Source organism: Typopeltis vanoorti, chromosome 11 (assembly GCF_054136105.1).
Source record: "Typopeltis vanoorti isolate ZY-2024b chromosome 11, IOZ_Tvanoo_1.0, whole genome shotgun sequence".
NCBI classification, from domain to species: Eukaryota; Metazoa; Arthropoda; class Arachnida; order Uropygi; family Thelyphonidae; genus Typopeltis; species Typopeltis vanoorti.
This window is the reverse complement of record NC_143559.1, coordinates 130,849,913-130,870,290: the sequence shown is the minus strand read 5'-3', so window position 1 is coordinate 130,870,290 and position 20,378 is coordinate 130,849,913. Positions and strand designations below refer to the sequence as shown.

Genomic DNA, 20,378 nt, shown 5'->3' with positions numbered 1-20,378 from the left:
AGCCTTTTTTCAGGGGTGCTAGACCCTTATATTTTCACCTTTCTTTCTCGGCGATTCTTGCATTCCACGATGTCCACCCAACGCACTCACATGGGCTCACGTCACGGCATCCAGCTTTCTCTGCTATATCCCATGTGTGCTGACGGCACGCGATTGCTTGGGGCAAACAGCTCCTTCGCGTTGCTGCTCCGTGACCTTTGGACTTCACCTCCCCCTTATCTTGAACTTTTGCTAACATTCTATATCTCTTAGTACACAATGTTCTATTAAACTTTGCTACAGGTCTACACTTCCATTATTAGTTAACTAATTTGTGAGTGGTACAAAATGCATACTTATTTGTTTTCGCATAGTATAAAATATTTGATATATTTACAATGCATTATTTTAACACTCAGAGGCAAGCATGGTATAATGTTTCTTATTGTGTGTTCGCTCTGTTATACAATGATAAGATGAAATATTTTATGTTCCAACTTATCAGGGTATAACACCCATAGGTTAAAGAAACTCTTACTTAATTGTGGTTGGCTATTCACCTTAACCTGTGTGTCTGGAACATTGAAATACAAGCCAACTCTCATAAATACCATTAGGACAGACTCCAAAACATTTCAACCAGAACCCTGTAGGTACGATGACGTTCTGAAAGAAATTCACTTTAGCAAATTATCCAGTGTAATAAATTATCCCTGTAAATTTGCAATAAGAGCTATACAAATATAAATGTTACAGAAGCACACAGTCTAAATCTGAACTTCAAATGTAAATATTACAGAAGCACACAACTTGGTTTTTAGTTCATGGCAGTTACTACACAGAAAAAAGGCATGTTCAGACTTGTAACAAATTTAATGAATTATACATTATATGTGCATGTGTGTTGTACATGCATGTAACCCTGGTCTATTTTAATTCCTACTTTAATAATTATGGAGATCATCCTTAAAGATTGTCATTTGTAGGTGGCTGATCTACAGTCCAGTTATTGTCTGTTTAGAGTACTTATGAGGAGTCTTAAATGTTATTCCAATTAGAAATGCTCTGTCTGATTTTAATAAAAGTTCATTTTTATTATAAAGTTATTTTATTTATGATTGTAAATAAAGTTACCATATGTTCTTTTCCTTTGGAACTGCAGCGGTCATGTTTGTAAAATAAGCTAGTAACTTGAAAATCTTTCATTTTTAATGTGAATATCTTTAGTTAAACTAAAGATTAAGATTATTGCCTGATTTAAATTCTGTTGCTGTTTTGTATGCTCTTTCCTGTATCTAGAGAGAGAGAAAATATATTGAATTTTCTCTTTGCTCAGTTGCAAATAAGAAGCACTCGCAGGAAAGGAAAAAAGAAAAGACAGAATCCACTCAATATGCAAGGTATGCTATAAAGAATTTAGTATTATTATTAGTATATTCATGAAAATGAATTAACCTTCAGAAAAATCGTGTGCTTCATATTTCTATATTCAAATTTCCATAATACTTAACATTCAGGTTCAAGTATTCCAGAAGAAACTAAGAATGCAATACTTTTAGTTTAATAATCACATGCTTCATAATCTGTGTAAATATATTTTTAGATTTTCATGTTCCAAAAATAAATTTTCTTATGCTTTTGCACTTTAAAATACTGTTCACTGTGAAAAGCATTAAACTCTAAGTTTAACAAACTTAGAGGAAGTCTATTTTAAATCTTACTCTATGTAACTGTAAAGATATAATGTAGCTCCCACCCACAAAATGTTTATCTGTAAACTTATAGTACATTCATACTATAGATGGGATAAGGATTTTTTTTCTTATTGATTTTAGCTATTTTTTGTATTTTTATTTATTTTTATCTAGTCCAGAAACTGTTCTAGAGACTAAACATGGAACTCCTTCAGACATAAAAAAAAAGCATGGTGGTGGTCTCACACTGAACAATGAAATTCTCCTTCCATCTAAAGACAACCACAAACATCCATTCCTATGGCAGGATTTAAATCCACAGCCTGTTGGTTGGAGAGAGAGCAGATATGCAAACTACTCAGTCAACCAGGCCAGCAATTACATGTAATGAAATGTTTAATGTTGTTTAAACTGTGGTTTAATAATTATTAAACCCCAAAACGATGCCACTTTTTCAGTGAATGAAATTCTTTATATATATATATATATATATATATATATATATATTATTGAAATTAGGATTTACTCGGGATGTATATATTTGCGTAATCCTTTTGAAGTTTTTTTTCAGTTGAGGTTGAAGCTTAAATCTCTCTTTCCATTCAAGAGTGTTGATATTACCGATATTGACAACTCTTGCCAATTCTGTGAGGAGAAAATATGTTGAAAACCAGTAATACAGTGTTTTTGCAGGCTAAGGATGGATAATCTGGAAAAACTGCTGTAGAAACCAAATAGGTTTCTTATTTATGCAACTTCAAAATCTCTAGAGAAGCATGGTGGTCTCATATTTAGTGACAAAAGTAGACTGCTACCTTAGGATCCATCATCCATGCCACGTCAAACTTAGAACTTGCAAGATGCTATATACTCATCCATACAGGTAGGTGGTTGTCCATCTACCTATGTGAATGAGAAAGGTTATTTGATTATTGTTGAGTTATCCTTTAATCTGTAATTATTTCATATAATCTCTCATTAAAATTAAGAATTCATGAAATGAAGTTTTCAAACTTAATGGTTAGATGTGACTGCTCTGCCTCTAGTTGGTGACAGTGATCATGCTGTACTGACCCAGAAGTTGCTAAGTGTATGAACTTTCCATTCAGAAAATGTTATATGCTAAACTACAAAGCAAAAAATTATGACAAACTAAACAGAATGCTAGGTTTGATCCCATTACATTGATTGCTGGATGGGAAGTATATTGGCAATGTGTGGGAAATATTAAAAAAAAAAAAATACATCAATGATGCAATGTCAGAATGTGTCCCTAGAGGTCAAAGAATGAACATGGTGAGTATGAAATGAATGTGCAGTCTTAATAAGCAAGAGATTCTTAAGAAAAAGATATGGTTGGATTACTGTACGTAGGAGAGTGTCATCATCAAATTCCTGACATGTACCCTCAAAGGATGTACAGGATATGATAGTATTACATGAAAAATTTACATAATTACTAACTTCCTATCTACAATTTTCCTCCAAATCAGTCTGTTACTTGTCAAGACTCCAACATTATCAGATCTTATATTTCTATCATCTAAGGCACTTTGTACCGTATCAATCAACCTATATCTTGGTCTTCCTCTGGGTCGTTTTCCTGCCAACCTGGCAGAGAACACTTGTTCTGCTAATCTTTCCTCGCCCATTCTGTTTACATGACCATACCACCTGAGATTAGCTCTGTTAACACATTCCTGGATTCCTGACAATGTCAAGTTCTATCCTAATATCCTCATTTTTAATATGATATTGCCTTTGATGCCATCTGTTCACGCCTATAATCTTTCTCAGGACTCTCATATCTGCGATCTCTAGTCTTTGGTCAAGTGTTTTACTTCTGACCCAGCTCTCAGATCCATAAGTTAAAACTGGTTTGAACACTGTCTTGTATACAGCTAATTTAGTGTTATATTGAATATTATATTATATTGAATATTCTCTAAAGTTTATAAAGAGACAAAAGTACACTGTTTACAATCAGTGTCATTGCTGTATTATAAACGGGACTTTTCTTATATCATTTATTCTTGTTTTATGAAACTGTTCCAAGCTTCATATTATGTGACACTATTAAAATTCTTATGTCTTTATATCATTAACAAAAATTTTTAAATTTCATTATATCTTTTAGTATTGTTTATGCTTTTATAATAATTTATATTTTTGGGAGTGGGGTGCAACTGCTGTACATTAACACTTCAAGTACATTGATTTTATATAATAATGTTTAAGTTTTTAATGTACTTTTAAATTTAATGCTTTATTTAGATAATAATGAATGGGCCACTTTAACTCCCAAAACACTGTGGGCTAATCTGAAAGCTGAACTGAAATCCTATTATGACTGGAAACTTGAAACTGATTCCTCTGATACAACTGTTGAGCGATATGGCTTGCAAAAAATAGCCTTACTGCGTTCCTTTTGCATGAAAACAGGAGTGCAAATCTTGCTGAGAGAATATTGTCTTGACCATAAAAGTAGACCATCATTTATTGAAGAAGATGTTCTTAATATGTTTCCTGTGGTGAAGCACATCAATCCTAGGGTAAGTATTTAAGTTATTAATAGATAGGATAAAAATATCAATTTGTATTAGAATATGCAACTATATTGAACATCATATTTGCACTTTGTGAAAACGAGAAATTATCACTAGACAAAAATGGTCTAGATCAGTTTAAATGGTCTGTGGTGGATAGGGGAAATAAACCAATTTGCAGAAATCAAGGTTATGTTACTCATGTAAATGAATAAGAAAGAATTGATTCAGAACCAAGAGGTCAAACAACTTTCTTCAAGAATAATATTAATGATTAAAAGGGGGTCATGAAAAAGGGATTATATATTGTTTGAACTACATAAATTACACTGAGATAAATACTACACCCTGTAGCAAAGTGATTATTATAATGTATGATTTTATGTGTAGGTGGAACTCTACTCTGAAAATGACAGACATCATGGTAAGTTTGTCATAGTTAAGAAAAAGAGAATGCATTGTGTTTTCTGTAAAGAAAACGAGCTTGTTGCAAGAGTGTTTTTCCACCAGACAATATATTCCTAGAAAATAGCTTTGAAAAATATACATAGACTTCCTCCTCCAATGAAAACTGTTTTGATTACACATTAACTGATTACATGTATAATGAGAAAAGATGGAAACTCTTCAAAGTACAAAACTGTCAAATCATTAACTATAGATTAAATTTTGATCAAAAAAAAATTTTTTTTTAAAGTCGCTCACATTCAGTACCAATATAAAGAAAAATCCACACATATAAATACTAGACAGAATGAAGTACAGAAAATCTAGGAAGAAATCAAATCAAATATGATCAAATTCCTGAAGGGGGGGGGGATACAGGATATGATTGTATTACATGAAAAAATTACATCATTACTAATTTCCTATTATTAATTTTCCTCCAAATTAATTTTATCTGTCTTCTAAGGCACTTTTTAATGTATCAATCCATCTAGATCTTGATTTCCTCTGGTGTTTATCCTGGCAAAGAACACTTGTTTTGCTAATCTTTCTTATCCCGTTCTGTTTAAATTACCATATCACTTAAGATTAGCTCTGCTAACACATTTTTGAATGCTAATAATGCAGGTTCTTTCCTAATATCCTTGTTTTTAATATGATATTGCCATTAATACCATCTGTTCACTCTCCAAATCTTCCTCAGAACACTCATATTTATGGTCTCCAGTCTTTGATAAATTATTTTATTTCTACCCCATCTCTCAGATCCATAAGTTAAAATTGGTTGAACACCGTCTTGTATACAGCTAATTTAGTGTTTTGACTAATTTCTCACTTATTCAATATAAATTTATTCACTTGACTTCCTACCATGCCAGCTTTGCTAATTCTGTTATTTTCATATGTAATTTGTCATCTTCACTAAAAATTTGCCTAGGTAGCTGAAATGTTTTACTTCTTCTATAGGAAGAAATGATCATCAAATTCCTGACAGAGGGGGGAGTACAGGATATGATTGTATTCATTCAGGATGCAGTTGACATTTTCAGTGTTTCTGACATATTTTTATTATCTTTGTCTTTTTATTGCTGATTTTCATACCATATTTAGCACAACAGTTATTCAATTTAGTCAGGGAATCTTGTAGACTTTTACTGGATTTATTTAGAAGTACAACATCATCTGCAAAGAGTTGAGATTAACATCTCCAATTTTGACATCAGGTTTTAGAGATCCCTAGAGAGAGAAGCATTTTAAAAATGTTGATTTACATGGAGCAAATGGAAGAGCAGTGCATGGTCTACATTTGAATTCTAAGTCTGCAGTAGAATCAACAGGATTCTACTGCAGATAAAGGTACAGGAAGATGGTTTGATGTTAAATCAGGTGAGACAAGGGTGAACATTATCCCCATTGTTAGTCATAATTTCTGTGAATCACATCATGAAAGAAATTTGGCACTAAACCTGATGTCAAATGGAGAGGATATCAAAATTAACTCTTTGCTATATTCAAATAATGTTATACTCTTAACAAATATCGAGGTTAGCAAATATGGACAGTGGAATAACGACAGCTGGTAGGGGAGCCAGTTGAATAAATTAATATTGAAAAATAGAGAAATTAGCTATAACATTAAACTAACAGTGTTCAAACCAATTTTAACTTATGGATCTGAGAACTGAGTTAGATATAAAATGGTTGATCAGGGACAGAGATCACATATGAGTTCTTTGAAAAATTAGGGTAGTGAACATATGGCATCAATGGTAGAATTATAGTAAAATTAAAGATATTAGGAACTTGATATTTTTAGCATTCAAGAATATGTGAGCAAAGCTTATCTAAAGTAGTATGGTCACTTAAACAGAATAGAAGAGGAATGGTTAGCAGAAAAGAAAAAAAAAAAAGACCTAGAGGAAAACTGGGCTCTAGATGGATTAATGTAGTTAGAGATATCCTAGAAATCTGAATTGGAGTGATAAGCTTAATTTGGTGGAAAATTGTTGATCAGCAGTTACTAATAATGCAAACTTAATTGTGTAGTACTATTTTAGTATTGTTTACATCCTATTCTTCCCTGAAGGTGCATGTCAGGAATTTGATAATTTCTGCTATTTGCAAACTACAGAACTGAAAGATCTTTTTTTTTCTCAGTACAAAGGTTCATTCCATGTTTATTGCCTATACTGAGTATGCTGCCCATACTCAGTATGTGTCAAATCAATTTCTGTCTGTTTTTATTTCATCAGTGATTGAAAGTAATCTTCTTTCTTATCATCTACTTACGAATAAATTGCTTCACTATCTGTTCCTGGTATTTATCAAGTACACTGTTTCTGTTGACTTCTATTTTGGACAGGCTGGCCATTCTAAGATCAGAATCCAAGAACACCATGAAGTTATAAGCCATAAGTTACCTTACTTACATATTTTTTTTTTAAATGTTCTATATTCTCCTCATGGCACATAAGGCTGAGATCAGTTTCTTCCAGATACCTCTGTGCTCAGCTACCAGTTTAGCTTCTCTCCAGTTCTGCTACTCGTCTTCTTTCCCTTTTCTGTCATTCTCTGCCAAGTTAATTTAGGCTTTTCCATTTTCCAACTGGGATCCATCCCAAAGATATTCTAGCTGCTGCCCATACTCAGTATGTGTCCAATCAATTTCTGTCTGTGTTTTTATTTCATCAGTGATTAAAAGTAATCTTCTTTCCTATCATCTACTTACGAATAAATTGCTCCACTATCCTTTTCTGGTATTTATCAAGTACACTGTTCCTGTTGACTTCTATTTTGGACAGGCTGGCCATTCTAAGATCAGAATCCAAGAACACCATGAATTACATCAGATTTCTAGATTCAGTGGGATTCAAGTCTTGTATCTCATGCTATCAATACTAGACATAGTTTATTGGGACCAAACAAATTTTTTTCACTACAGTACGTTTGCATTTTATCATCTATTCCTGGAAACATACAAACCTTGATCATTCAATGTTAATTGAATAGATTACATGCCTTTCTCTGTTTCAGAAAGTAATTGCCATATACTGTTTAACTTATTTTAAAATTTATTTTGAATCGCACAACTATACCTGGTTCTCTGGAACTTTAATAGTACTTTCTCCTGTTCACTGAGCTGTGATTAAGACACATGGAAGTATATGTATTGTGTTGACTCATCCTTGTATTCGTATTTTGAATGTTGTACCGAATTCTTTTGCTTTCTTCCTGAATAAATTCTAATTTCCCTTACATCTGATAAACCATTTAAAGTATTATTCAATAAAATGCCAAGTCCAGCAAGCTTGTATTGGATTTATTTAAGCTAATAGTAAAGGACCTGTATCAGAAGGAAAACTGAGAATAGGAACATATTAACACAATAAAAGTGAGGAGTTAACGGATGTTATGATGGTGTGGAAATTGGATGTTTTGGGTTTAAGCAAGACAAAATGAAAAAACAAGGAAACAGAAATTTAAGAGGATGCTGTTTTGTGTTTTGAAAAGAGCAGATGATCAATTTAAAAATGGTGTTGATTAAATCAGCAGTAAAGAAATAAATGACTCATTAACATGATAGAATTAGTGATAGAATGAGGCTTGCTTGTATTTGAATTTAATGGAAAATAAATGTTACGTATTAATTGACATTTGTGCTAGATCCTTGAAGATATCAAGAACAACTACTTTACTCCCCAAATTTTTCCATGGTATTTGTCCAGAGCGTGGATGACATAGATAAGCAGATCCTCTTTTCAAACAGTTGTGGAATCTTTACTAGCAATCATTTATTAGTTGGCCATCTTCAAGGTAGCACAGGATTAAGTATTGATGGTTCTTTCCATTACTTGAGAGAGCACTGAGATGAGAGAAGTTGGATGATGAGGATTTGTCACCCTACTTAGCAATGGATTGTACATTGGGTAATTTCCATGCTGCAGGATGGATACTAGTAGAATACGAAAGCTTAAAAAGGTGAAATAGAATGTGAGAACTCTGAAGCACAAGCCTTAGGATGATTGAAGAAATATCATCAGGACCAGAAGACTTTCTTCATATCTAATTTGGACAATTCTGATTTTGTTCTGGTAAAAGATCAAAGAGGGTGCTGTGTGGTAAGTGTTTGGAATGTCTTTTTTTTGGAGGGGAGGACATTTAGCAAGGTCAGCTATATGAGAATTAGAAGAAGAGAAAGAAGTCAGGAGGTTGGCTTTTTTTCTGTGAATGGTAATACAGTAGAACCATTCAGATGACAGTGGTGGAAGCAATGCTGGACAAAAATTGCAGGCAATTATTTTGGCAGGAGACAAGAAGGTACGACCCCCTTTTGGTCAGTGTAAAATTTATTAATTTATATTTTATGTTTAATATATATATTGTTTATGACGTTACTTCTTTACTTTATGTGTTTGCCCTCTTTCTTCATTATTTTTGTGGTTGCTTGAGCTTGTATAAATTGCCTGTATGCTCCAATCTCTAATTCACGTATAATGCTATTAGTTGACTTTATTCCTTTCGTAATCTACTTAGTTTTAACCCCCCCCCCCCCCTTCAAGGCCATAAAGTATAGTTTCACACATGCTAGAATTGTAGACCGAGGAAAAGCTGGGACCAAATCCTTAATTTACATTGCTTTGATCAAATGTATCAATCCTTAAAAATTTATTTTTTGTTAACAACTGCGCCATTAAAGATCATGTAAAAGAATTTTTCTATCTTTCCCTTATATACAACAGAATATTTTAGCTATGCACATGGAATAACTCTTAAATCAATTCTATCTCAAGCAACTCCAAATTACTCAGTTGTGGCTGTAACTTTCTTTAGGTCACACAGGTTCGATTTGTTTTATGAGACAGTGCATTGGCTAACAAAGATCAGGCAAGCTATTAACAAAACCAAACATGTTTATTCTAACTAAGACATTTATGTACAAATGCAAATAAGACATATCACGTGTCTACTTCTCCACACATTCATTAAAACAATTCACTTAAAGCATTAGACAAAGAAATTATTTACACAACTTATTAAACATGTGGATGGATTTTAGCACACATAACCTTACTCTCATTACAAACAATAAAAGGCAAATTAAACTATACTCGTTCTAAACATTATGTAACACAAGCATTATTCAAGTTTACAGTATTCTATTATACACATTCAAACTGACCTCTTCAAACACATTATATGATTTTGTTAAATAGAATCAACATCTATCGTCTGTACACACAATCTAGGTTATTAAAATAAAACAATTTACTTACAAGCTCTCTGTTTCATTGTGCAGTCCTGTGATCAGGCACTGTCCGGCAGTTGTTCTTGCAGATTCCTTCCTTGTAACTTTAATGCATTTTTTTCATCGATGTTAGGAACTTTGTTGGCTGCCACAAATCAGCACGCACTTGGATCAGTACATTTGTCGATGAATTTCATGGAAGGATATCTTGTAATACTGCCAGCGAACTCCCTATGATCTCCAGAAACTACTGTTCGTGGGATCGCTATTCTTCCCATCTTCGAAAAGCTTGCCACACGAACAAAAAATGAGAGCCTGCTCGAGCCTCAATCTTTGCCTTTTATATCATATCAAAAAAAAAGTTACCAGATTTACTGGTAGCTCCCTTATCATCCATGCTTACAGTAGGTTTTGGAGGTAAAACTCATAGTCCGGTGACCTTTGAGACTGTTGTTGGCCTTCAGTTTACTAGCCTAATCCTGTCTGAGCTTTTTAGTTACAATTGCTTGTGGTTCTACATTAGGTTATATACACTCTTAATTATATGTATTTTAATGGCCTATGTAAAATCAATATAGGTGAAAAATAAATCTCTTTTTCACAAGAGATTTTACAGTCAGAATGCAAGGTTTCTGCTTTTAGCTCTTTCAAAATCCACGTTGTGGATGAATTGACAGTTTTCTTGCATTTATTCTTTGCTTTAGCATGAGCAGTAAAGTAAGATGGAGTTTTAATTGAGAACCAGTTACAGTATTGTAACTGGTTCTCAATTGCTTGTACAGCTTCAGCTAACCTTTTGGAGAATCAAGGATTAATTAGGATTAGGGAGTGTAGAGCAGCATGGGGGAATAAGTTGCCGTTCCAGTAAGGATTATTTCATTGACACATTCGCTACATATATTTGAAGTGGTAGGTTGAAAATAGTATTCCAACCAAGAGAATGAGGAATAAGAGTTGCAAAGATCATCCTACTTAGCCTTTTCATAATGCTATACAACATATAGGTGGGAATGTCTGTGTGCATGTTGCTTATTGGTAGATGAGATAAGCACCAAGTTATGGTCTCAACCTGGTGCTGATCTCTTATGGTGGAAAAGACATTTGAGGAGCATTTGAAGGATATTATTCTTAATGAGTGTGTAATTATCTTTGATAATGCCCATCTGGACTATTGTGCTCAGATATGGTCATCTGCATTCTTTGGAAATGAAGATACAGATAGTTGTAAAGATTCACTAGAGCAGTGGTTCCCAATCTTTTTCCGCTTTTGTACACCTTTTAAACCCATTTCTATAAATTGTACCTTTTGTTTTTAAAATAGCTGTTTTTAAATACTGACGCTTTTGTTCAATGCCTATCTTAATGTAAAATAGTGGAAATAAGTAATGAGTTGGAAAATTACTAATGTGATTAGTAATTTTCCCAGCATGTACCCCTGGGGGCATGTGTACCACCGGTTGGGAGCTGTTGCACTAGAGGATTAGAATGATATGTGGTCTTCAAAGAGTTTAAGAAATAGATATGTGAGGAAGATGTGATAGAAGCATGCAAGTTGATCTTATACATAAAGGCAAATGAGATTTTGCTGTCAAGTGGAGGAAGAACCTGAGATTGTTCCATGAAGCCATGTAAGGGTGTGGATAGGAAGCATGTGAAGTCCAGATATGGTGAGCATATGGAATGGATTACTGCTCAGTTTTGAGGGCATCTTCAGTAGATGTGTTCATAGGAAAGAAAAATGATATGTAGGCATTCAGTGACATAGAAGGGGAGCCTCTGTCGATGAGTTGCTAAACTCCCTATTTTAAGTTTTCTAGAGAAACCTACATAATCATAATAAATAAACCAAGGACCTACACTATACATTGCGATGAATTTCAGATTGTGCATATCGGTATGACCATTACTCAGTTTGTGGTTTTCTTGTACACTTTTTAGTACACTGAGTTAATAGCTTGGACTGTAGTAGTAGCAGCAAAGGGTTTTTACCTAGGTCTTGCAATTTTGTCATAAGAAATATAAAACTAATATTGAAGCCATTTGGTATATGTTATGTAAGTTAGGCTGAAAGTAGGAATTTTATAATTCATCAGCGATGCTGTTGCCATTCTAGATTGGCTTGTTTCTTATATTCAAAGGTTAATAATGTTACACTTAAGAGTTCAGTTTTATATTCAATGCAAACATAACTTGATAAGACAAAACAATTACTTCTTTACTCTGTAAAAATCAGTATCATCCTGAGATTGACTATCATGAACTCTGATTTAGCACAGTTTGAAAACTAATCTGTCAATAGGCAGGAAAATTAATTTTCATTGCACGATTCTGTTGTATTTCCTTCTGAGAGTAGACTTTGTTTCACCCATTATATAGATTAATAATATTATGGAGTATAATATGTTCCATTTGAATCAGAGGTTAATTCCTTCATATTTACATTTATAGATGTGATTTGATTTTTAGCATTAATAAAAAGAAGAAAAAAAAATGATTAACATAAATTTTATCTTTTAGGCTACAGATGCTTATAACTTCTACACAACAGGCCAGACCAAAATTCAACAAGGTTATCTAAAAGAAGGATATGAACTCATCACTGAAGCCCTCAATCTGCTTAACAATGTGTATGGAGCAATGCATCCTGAGATTGCTCAATGTTTGCGAATGTTAGCACGACTTAATTACATAATGGGTGATCATGCAGAGGTATGTTTACTGCTTTGAAGTTTTCTCAAATTCTTCAGTGGTAGTTTATTCCAGATTAGATGTATTGTGTGTGTGTGTGTGTGTCATTAACTGAATTTGAATTTTTAAATTTTGTTAATTATTACAAGAAAGGATTATTTCTCTCTGCTACTCTCTGACAATGGGAAATATAATGAGAATAAACAAACACTAAAATACAGAATATGTTACTCCACTGCTTGGATCTTTCTTTTTCTATTCTTGCATCTTGATCAAGTATGTTGCGCATTTGTTGCTTCTTATATTTTTGGAACCAAGTTTCTTGATTTGTTTATTGCTCTTATACTGTGGCTCTTTAGACTTCTTTTTACTCAAAAGAATTTCATTACTGCTTTTTACAAATGCAAAGTGATGTAAAGATAGATAAATGTATCAGAAAGCTGGAGGAATGCTATTTTTTTTTAGAAAGGGAGACAGATGTTGATGTTACTCCCCATTCAGTCTTATTTTGGTTTCAGCAACATAAAATATTGACAAAAATCTTTAGCAATAGAATAGCAAAAATAAATTTGTTATTTATAATCTCCAGAGCAAGAAGAATTCAGGAAAGAAAGAAAAACCACTACAGCATTATTGATATATTCATGTAATAAGAAAAATTATTGAAAAAAATATATATATCAACAATTGAAGGATTTTTGATATTTATTTATTTTAAGTTTAAAAAGGCTTTCGAATTCAATCCATTTATTTGTATTACTTACTTGAAGCAAAAACATTTATTATTTCACTTTTAAAAATGAAGATCATTTTTAGAAATTTTTTTGAAAATATTTATTTTTGTATCCTGTTCCTTGAAAGTAGGAAAAATTGTAGTTTTTGTAGACTCTTGAATTTTCATTTTTGAGGAACTGAAATTATATTTGAATAAATTATTCTGTAAATCTGAAAGCACACACCAACTCAACATCACCAGAGTTAAAGATCGGTACTATCAACATAAGAAGCCTGAATGGCAAAAAATCTGACAATAAGATCGACATAATAAGGGTGACTGAAACAAAAAAGACAAAAACTGGTGAGATCATTCTGAGCAATAAATACAAAATGTTATATTCAGGCAATGACAATCAAGGAAAAGAAGGGGTAGCCATAGTATTCCACACTAAATACGAGGCTAATCTTCTTGAATGACAGTCAGTCTCAAGTAGAGTAATGTGGGCAAATATCAGAATGTGGAACTGGATAATGAGACATTTGTTCCTATGGTCCCATAGAAGGCTCTACTAAGGTAGAAGTGGAGGAATTTTTTGAGGCTCTAGAGAAAGCTATTGACACAATGAAAAAGGAAAAGTTGGTCCTTGTTGGGGTTCTAAATAGCAGAATAGGAAGTGATTGTCAGACATACAAAAATGTTTTGGGAAAATTTAGAGAAAAGAGCAAATACCTGTTGGATTTCTGCTCAGGACATGGACTGGTTATTACTAACACCATGTTCCAACATAAAAATGTGCACAAATTCACATGGAGAGAAGAAGCAAGGAATAAGAAAAGTTTCATTGACTATGTTATGGTTGATAGTGATGTTTTCTCCCTGGTGCAGGGCACCAGAGTGTACAGAGGATTTGAAATTGGAAGCAATCACTATTTAGTCTTGAACAGGATAAAATTGAATTTCATATTGCAAAGAATGATATGTAAGAAAGTTTTAAAGTGAATAAAAGTTGAGCAGCTCTCAGATGTGAACTGTAGACTAAAATACACAAAGATTATTGAAGGAAAAAAAAAAATGAAACAGTTTGAGAACAAGAACCAAACCTTGGAGATTCAGTGGCAAACCTTGAAGAAAACCCTGATTGATTCAACCAGAGAGGCATGTGGTGAGGTTGTCTGCAAGGACAGAAAAATCAGAACTCCATGGTAGACACAGGAAGTTAGAGGCAGTGAAAGAAAAGAAGAAAGCAAATCAAACGTTTCTGTCAGATAAGTCAGCTTGTGCTCTTAGAGAATATAGAGACAAATGCAAGAATGCTAAACACTGTGTTAAACTAACTAAACAAAAGTCATGGTAGGACTTTGGCAAGAATATAGAAAATAAATATCAAGGTGGCAAAATATTCTGGAGGTTGTTGAAGAAGCTTAGGAATGGAGAAAAGAGTGTTGTAAAAGGAGTTAGAGATGATGAAGGTGAAATGAAAACAGGAGAAAAAGATATCCTTGAAGTATGGAGTAATTACTTTGAAAAACTGCTAAATGAAACAAGCAGTGATAGCACAGTGGTAAAAAACACTCAGCAAGCATTCAATCAGGAGTACATATCCATACTTGAAGTAGAAAAAGTCATCAAAGGCTTGAAATGTGGAAAGGCAGCAGGAGTAGATGATATTCGACCAGAAATGCTGAAGTATGGTGCTATAAAAGTCTTACAGTGGCTGCACTGCATAGTTCAGAAGGACTGGATAGAGGGATGAATTCTTGATGATTGGAGTAGAGCTCTCATAGTACCCATATATAAAAAGGAAAATAAAACTGAATGTGAGAATTACAGAGGCATTTCATTACTGAGTGTTACTGGTAAGATATATGCATGTATACTTGAGAAACGGTTGAGAAGAATTGTGGAAGAAAAGCTTGGTGAAGAACAAGCTGGATTCAGGCCAAATAGAGGCTGTCAGGATAGGATCTTCACTTTGCGGCAATTATTTGAGAAAGCATGGGAATATAACAAAGATCTGTATTTAAGCTTTGTCGATCTGGAAAAGGCATATGACAAGATGCCAAGAGAGAAGCTATTCAATATACTACAGTTATATGGTGTCAATGGGGCATTATATCAAGCAATACTTAGTCTTTATTTGAGTTGCAAGTCGGCACTTAGAATTGAAGGAAGTACAGGAAGATGGTTTAATTAATGTTAAATCTGGTGTGAGACAAGGATGTACATTATCCCCTCTGTTATTCATTATATCGATCACATTATGAAGGAAAGTAGTATTAAACATGATATCAGAATTGGAGAAGATGTTAATGTCAGCTCTTTGCTTTATGCAGATGATGTTATACTTCTAAATAAATCCGCTACAAGTTTGCAAGATTCCATTAGTAAATTGAATAACTGTTGTAATAGATATACTGAAGGTCAACAATAAAAAGACAGAGACAATGAAAGTAGGTAGAGTCGTTGAAAACGTCAACTGTTTTGAATGGGGAACCTGTGGAACAAGTAAAACATTTCAGCTACTTAGGCATGATTTTTAGTGAATATGGTAAATTAAATATGGAAATAGACAACAGAATTAACAAAGCTGTATGGTAGGAAGTCAATTGAATAAATTCATATGGAATAAAAGAGAAATTAGTCGGAACATTAATTAGCTGTATACAAGATAGTGTTCAAACCAGTTTTAACTTATGAATCTGAAGGCTTGGTCAGAAGTAAAATGCTTGACCAAAGACTAGAGACTGCCTCTAATCCTGAGAAAGATTAGAGGCATGAACAGATGGCATCATCATATTAAAAATGAGATATTAGGAAAGAACTAGACATTGTCAGTTCTTTCCTAATATATAGGAAATTACTGAGACAATTACAGATAGACTAGTTGTGATGATACTTAACAGGTCAAGTTTTTTGCTTACACTTAGATTAAGAATTAAAACAGTAGTATTTCTTGTTAAGCATAATATAAGTTTTGATCAAGAAACTTTTTGTTTCACAATAATTCATAACATTTTGTAAAATTGAAGTTCATATATGAGGTCAGTGAACATGAAAGTAAAATGAAAATTAGTGTTATAGAATTCCCAGAATTCTGTAATACTAATCTCTAAAATAGTTTTCAACACCCGTTAAACAGCTGCAATTTTTTCTAAATTTTGGTAAGTATAGTTATTGATTCAGTAATAATTATTCCATTTTTCAGGCAATGGCATATCAACAGAAGGCTGTGCTTATGAGTGAAAGAGTTAATGGTATTGATCATCCATGCACTATCACTGAATATGTAAGTAGTTAGCATAAAGTATGCTGATTTTTCTGCTTTCATAAAAACCGAATAATTATTTAGAATTCACATTTTGTTCATAATTAAGTTGCATTTTTTGAATACCTCTTCATTATGCCACTAAAATGACATACTGTAACCATGCCTAATTGAATAATTCCTACAAATCATAATTTTAGACATAACATCTTTTATTTTTCTACTGTCTCTTGTTCTTTTCATACTATAACCCAATTAATACAAAACTGGGAAACTAAATGTGGACTTAATATTAAATTAGTTGCAGTAATGTTAGCATGCCTGACTTGCTGACATTTTGTGAACATGTAACTGTAATGTTCGTAATTTTAGTTTATTATATTGTTTGTGACGTTACTTTTTACTTTTGTATTTCCCCTCTTACTTCATTATTTTTGTGATTGCTTGAGCTTATAGAAAATTGCCTCTACGCTCTTATCTCAAAATTATTTATATATACTATTATCCTACTTCAATCTGATCATAGACTGTTGAAAAACATTGAGAGTTTATTTTTCACTTGGTTAGACTATAATAAGTTTAGTTTAATCCTTTATTCAAGTGTGAGCAAACAAAGTTTTCACCTGAAAGTATCTTCAGGACTGGGGTAAGGTAGTACAACACTGGGCAACTCGTTGCAAAGTTGGAGAAAGCTCTCATCACTCCTATTTCAGTATCTCCCATGATGCAAAGCACATCTCCTTGCAGGTATGTGTAATGCTATGCATTAAGGCAAGGGCCACTATCCATACCGGTTTCGACCTTTATTGAGGTCTCGTCAGTGGGAGCTAGGCCCAGTAGTGGAGACACCATGCAGAAGCAATGAGAGGTCATCCCAACCTATAGAAGTTGCCAAAGGGTATACAACCTTATTTTTAAATTACTCTGGATTCAGAGAAAGATGCTGGGAGTTTATTTTTTACTTGGTTAGACTATAATAAGTTTAGTTTAATCCTTTATCCAAGTCTGAACAAACAAAGTTTGCACCTGAAAGTATCTTCAGGACTGGGGTAAGGTAGTGCAACTCGTTGCAAAGGTGGAGAAAGCTCTCATCATTCCCATCTCAGTATCTCCCATAATGCAAAGCACATCTCCTTGCAGGTATGTGTAATGCTATGCATTAAGGCACGGGCCACTACTCGTTGCTTCTCCTGGTGTCTCCACTACTGGGCCGGGTTCCCACTGACGAGACCTCAATAAAGGTCGAAACAGGTATGGGTAGTGGCCCTTGCCTTAATGCATAGAGTGAGCATTTTGCAGGGGGGGGGGTACCATCTATGTAGTGATATAATAAATTTAGTTTAATCATTTATCCAAGTGTAAGCAAACAAGGTTTGCACCTGAAGTATCTTCAGGACTGAGGCAGCTCGTGGTAAAGGTGGACCAAGCGCTCATCACTACTTGTCTTAGTATCTCCCATAATGCAAAGCACATCTCCTTGCATACATGTATAATACTATGCATTAAGGGACGCCACTACCGAGACTAGTTTCGACCTGGGTAGTGGCCTTCCCTTAATGCATAACATTATACATGTCTGCAAGGAGATGTGCTTTGCATTATGGGAGATACTAAGACAAGTAGTGATGAGTGCTTGGTCCACCTTTACCACGAGTTGCCTCAGTCCTGAAGATACCTCAGGTGCAAACTTTGTTTGCTTACATTTGGATAAAGGATTAAACTAAATTTATTATAGTCTATCCAAGTGCAAAAAAACTTCTAACATCTAGGCAGTGACATCGATAAAAGAATAAAAGGTTGAAGAAATGAAGGTGCTTAAAATCTTGCAGAACCTCAATATGAACATATCCATGGGATATTGGCCCATGTATTATGAGAATATGCAAGGGAATTATCAGCTCCTCTAACCAGGCTGTTTAATTTAAGCCTCAGTAATAGGAAGGTGCCAGGAGAAAGAGGACAGATAGTCTCATTGCATAAAAGAGGTTCCAAGACAGAAGTAGAAAGTTATAGATCAATCAGTATTTCATGACTGGTAGTTAAGTTATTGGAAAAATTGATGAAAGAATTCAGGACTGGATGGATAGGAATATAATACTCTATAAGGGACAACATTGTTTTGTGAGGTTTTACCTTAGTAATTGCTTACTTTTTATAATAAAGTGGCAATGGAGTTAGATAAGTGAAATGGCTACTTAGTGATATTGCTAGACTTTTCAAAGGCATTTAACAAGATTCCATTTAGAACTATTATATTAATTGGAGCAAATGTGAATGGATGTGAATCTAGTGATTTTGATTAGCGGGTCACTGATACAGATATCAAAAAGTGGTTTATGGAGGAGTTGAGTCTAGGAGAAGGCACGTGACCAGTGGTGTACTACTGGGCTTTGTACTTGGTCCTCTGTTTGTTCCTATATTATTGGTATAATTTATATACCAGTGATATAGGAAATATTCAGTTGTTTGCTGATGCTGCTAAACTGGGAAGAACTATGATAAATGAAGGTGATGCAGAGGTCCTGCAGAAAGACTTAGACTAGCAGTAAGTATGGCAAATGCAAATAGCTGCTGGACTAATGGCCAAGTGTCAGGTGATACGCTTTGGGAAGAAGAGATTACAAGGGAATTGTAATCTCTTCTAATGTGTACTATATCGATGGAACTGAACTGTAGGAAACTGATGAAACCAGGGACTTTTGGAGGTGATTATGGATAGGGAGTTGGTATTTAGAGGACATATTGCAAAGCTAACCAAAACAGCGCATCATATTATGTGGTTTTAAAGAACACATTAACAAGCAGAGATAGAGAGGTTATTGTGTCCCTATATAAGTCTTTAATAAGGCCATATTTGGACTACTGCATGCAAATCTGGACTTGGATTTCATGGGGATGAAGTTGTGGAGAGAATCCAGAGGGGCAAGCGACAAAGATTGTGGCAGATTTAAGGAATGCCCCTATGAGAATAGATTGACAGTCTATGGGCTTCAAAAATTTGCTGAGAGGTAAAAAAGAGGGGACATGATAGAAGCATTTAAGTTATTAAATGGGTGTTATAGGATTGACACTGAAGTCTTTTTTTTCAGTACATGACAAGAAGGGAGAGAACAAGGGGTCACTAGTGGAAATTGTATAAGTGTGTGGTTAGCAAGGGTGTTTAGGATTAGATTTTTTGCTTGGAGGGTGGTGAATGGATTACTAGACGTGGCTGTGAGTGCTTCATCAGCAAATGAGTTCAAGGAGAGGTATGATAGCTATTGTGTAAATAATGAATCTCTCATGATGAATCTTTTGACCCCATGGAAATACTTGTAGAATAATAATAATTATATAAATCCTGTGAGAGCCAGTGGACCCCTTTGACAAGAGTTTTGCATGTTATCATGAGGAAGTAAAAGAATTATAACTCCATGGTTGAATTGATCATAAAAATAGACAAACATTACAGCCAGAAATGCTTTCAAAATTGCATAATTGAACCCAATGAGGAACTTATCTTAAGGGAGTATGGTTAATTTAGGTTTGCAAATTTACTGACTTTTGATTACTGGTATGAATTTTTTACTGAATTACCAGTGATTTGAAAAATTTTCACAAATACTAGTTTAATAATAACTTACTAGTAATCTAATCTTGCCTGTGTTCTTATCTGGCCACCAGATTAGAGTATAGCACTAAACCAAATTGTAATGCATCTAGCAAACTTCCTGATCAGCTGGTGCATAATCTTGCTATGGAGAAGAATAAGTTTGGCAGAAATAGGGTAATGATAGATGCAGGTTCTAGTCTTGAT

The 20,378-nt window shown here is 33.9% G+C and overlaps 1 protein-coding gene across 3 annotated transcripts in view; it reads left to right on the top strand.

Moving 5' to 3' along the window:
• clu (clustered mitochondria protein homolog) overlaps positions 1 to 20,378 on the top strand; it is a 502,466-nt gene that overhangs the window by 419,653 nt on the left and 62,435 nt on the right. For all 3 annotated transcript variants that reach the window (XM_090401006.1, XM_090401005.1, XM_090401004.1), the window contains exons 26-29: positions 1,316 to 1,379; positions 3,948 to 4,225; positions 12,429 to 12,620; positions 16,523 to 16,603. In XM_090401006.1, the coding sequence (XP_090257132.1) occupies positions 1,316 to 1,379; positions 3,948 to 4,225; positions 12,429 to 12,620; positions 16,523 to 16,603 (615 nt within the window). The remainder of the gene's footprint in view (positions 1 to 1,315; positions 1,380 to 3,947; positions 4,226 to 12,428; positions 12,621 to 16,522; positions 16,604 to 20,378) is intronic.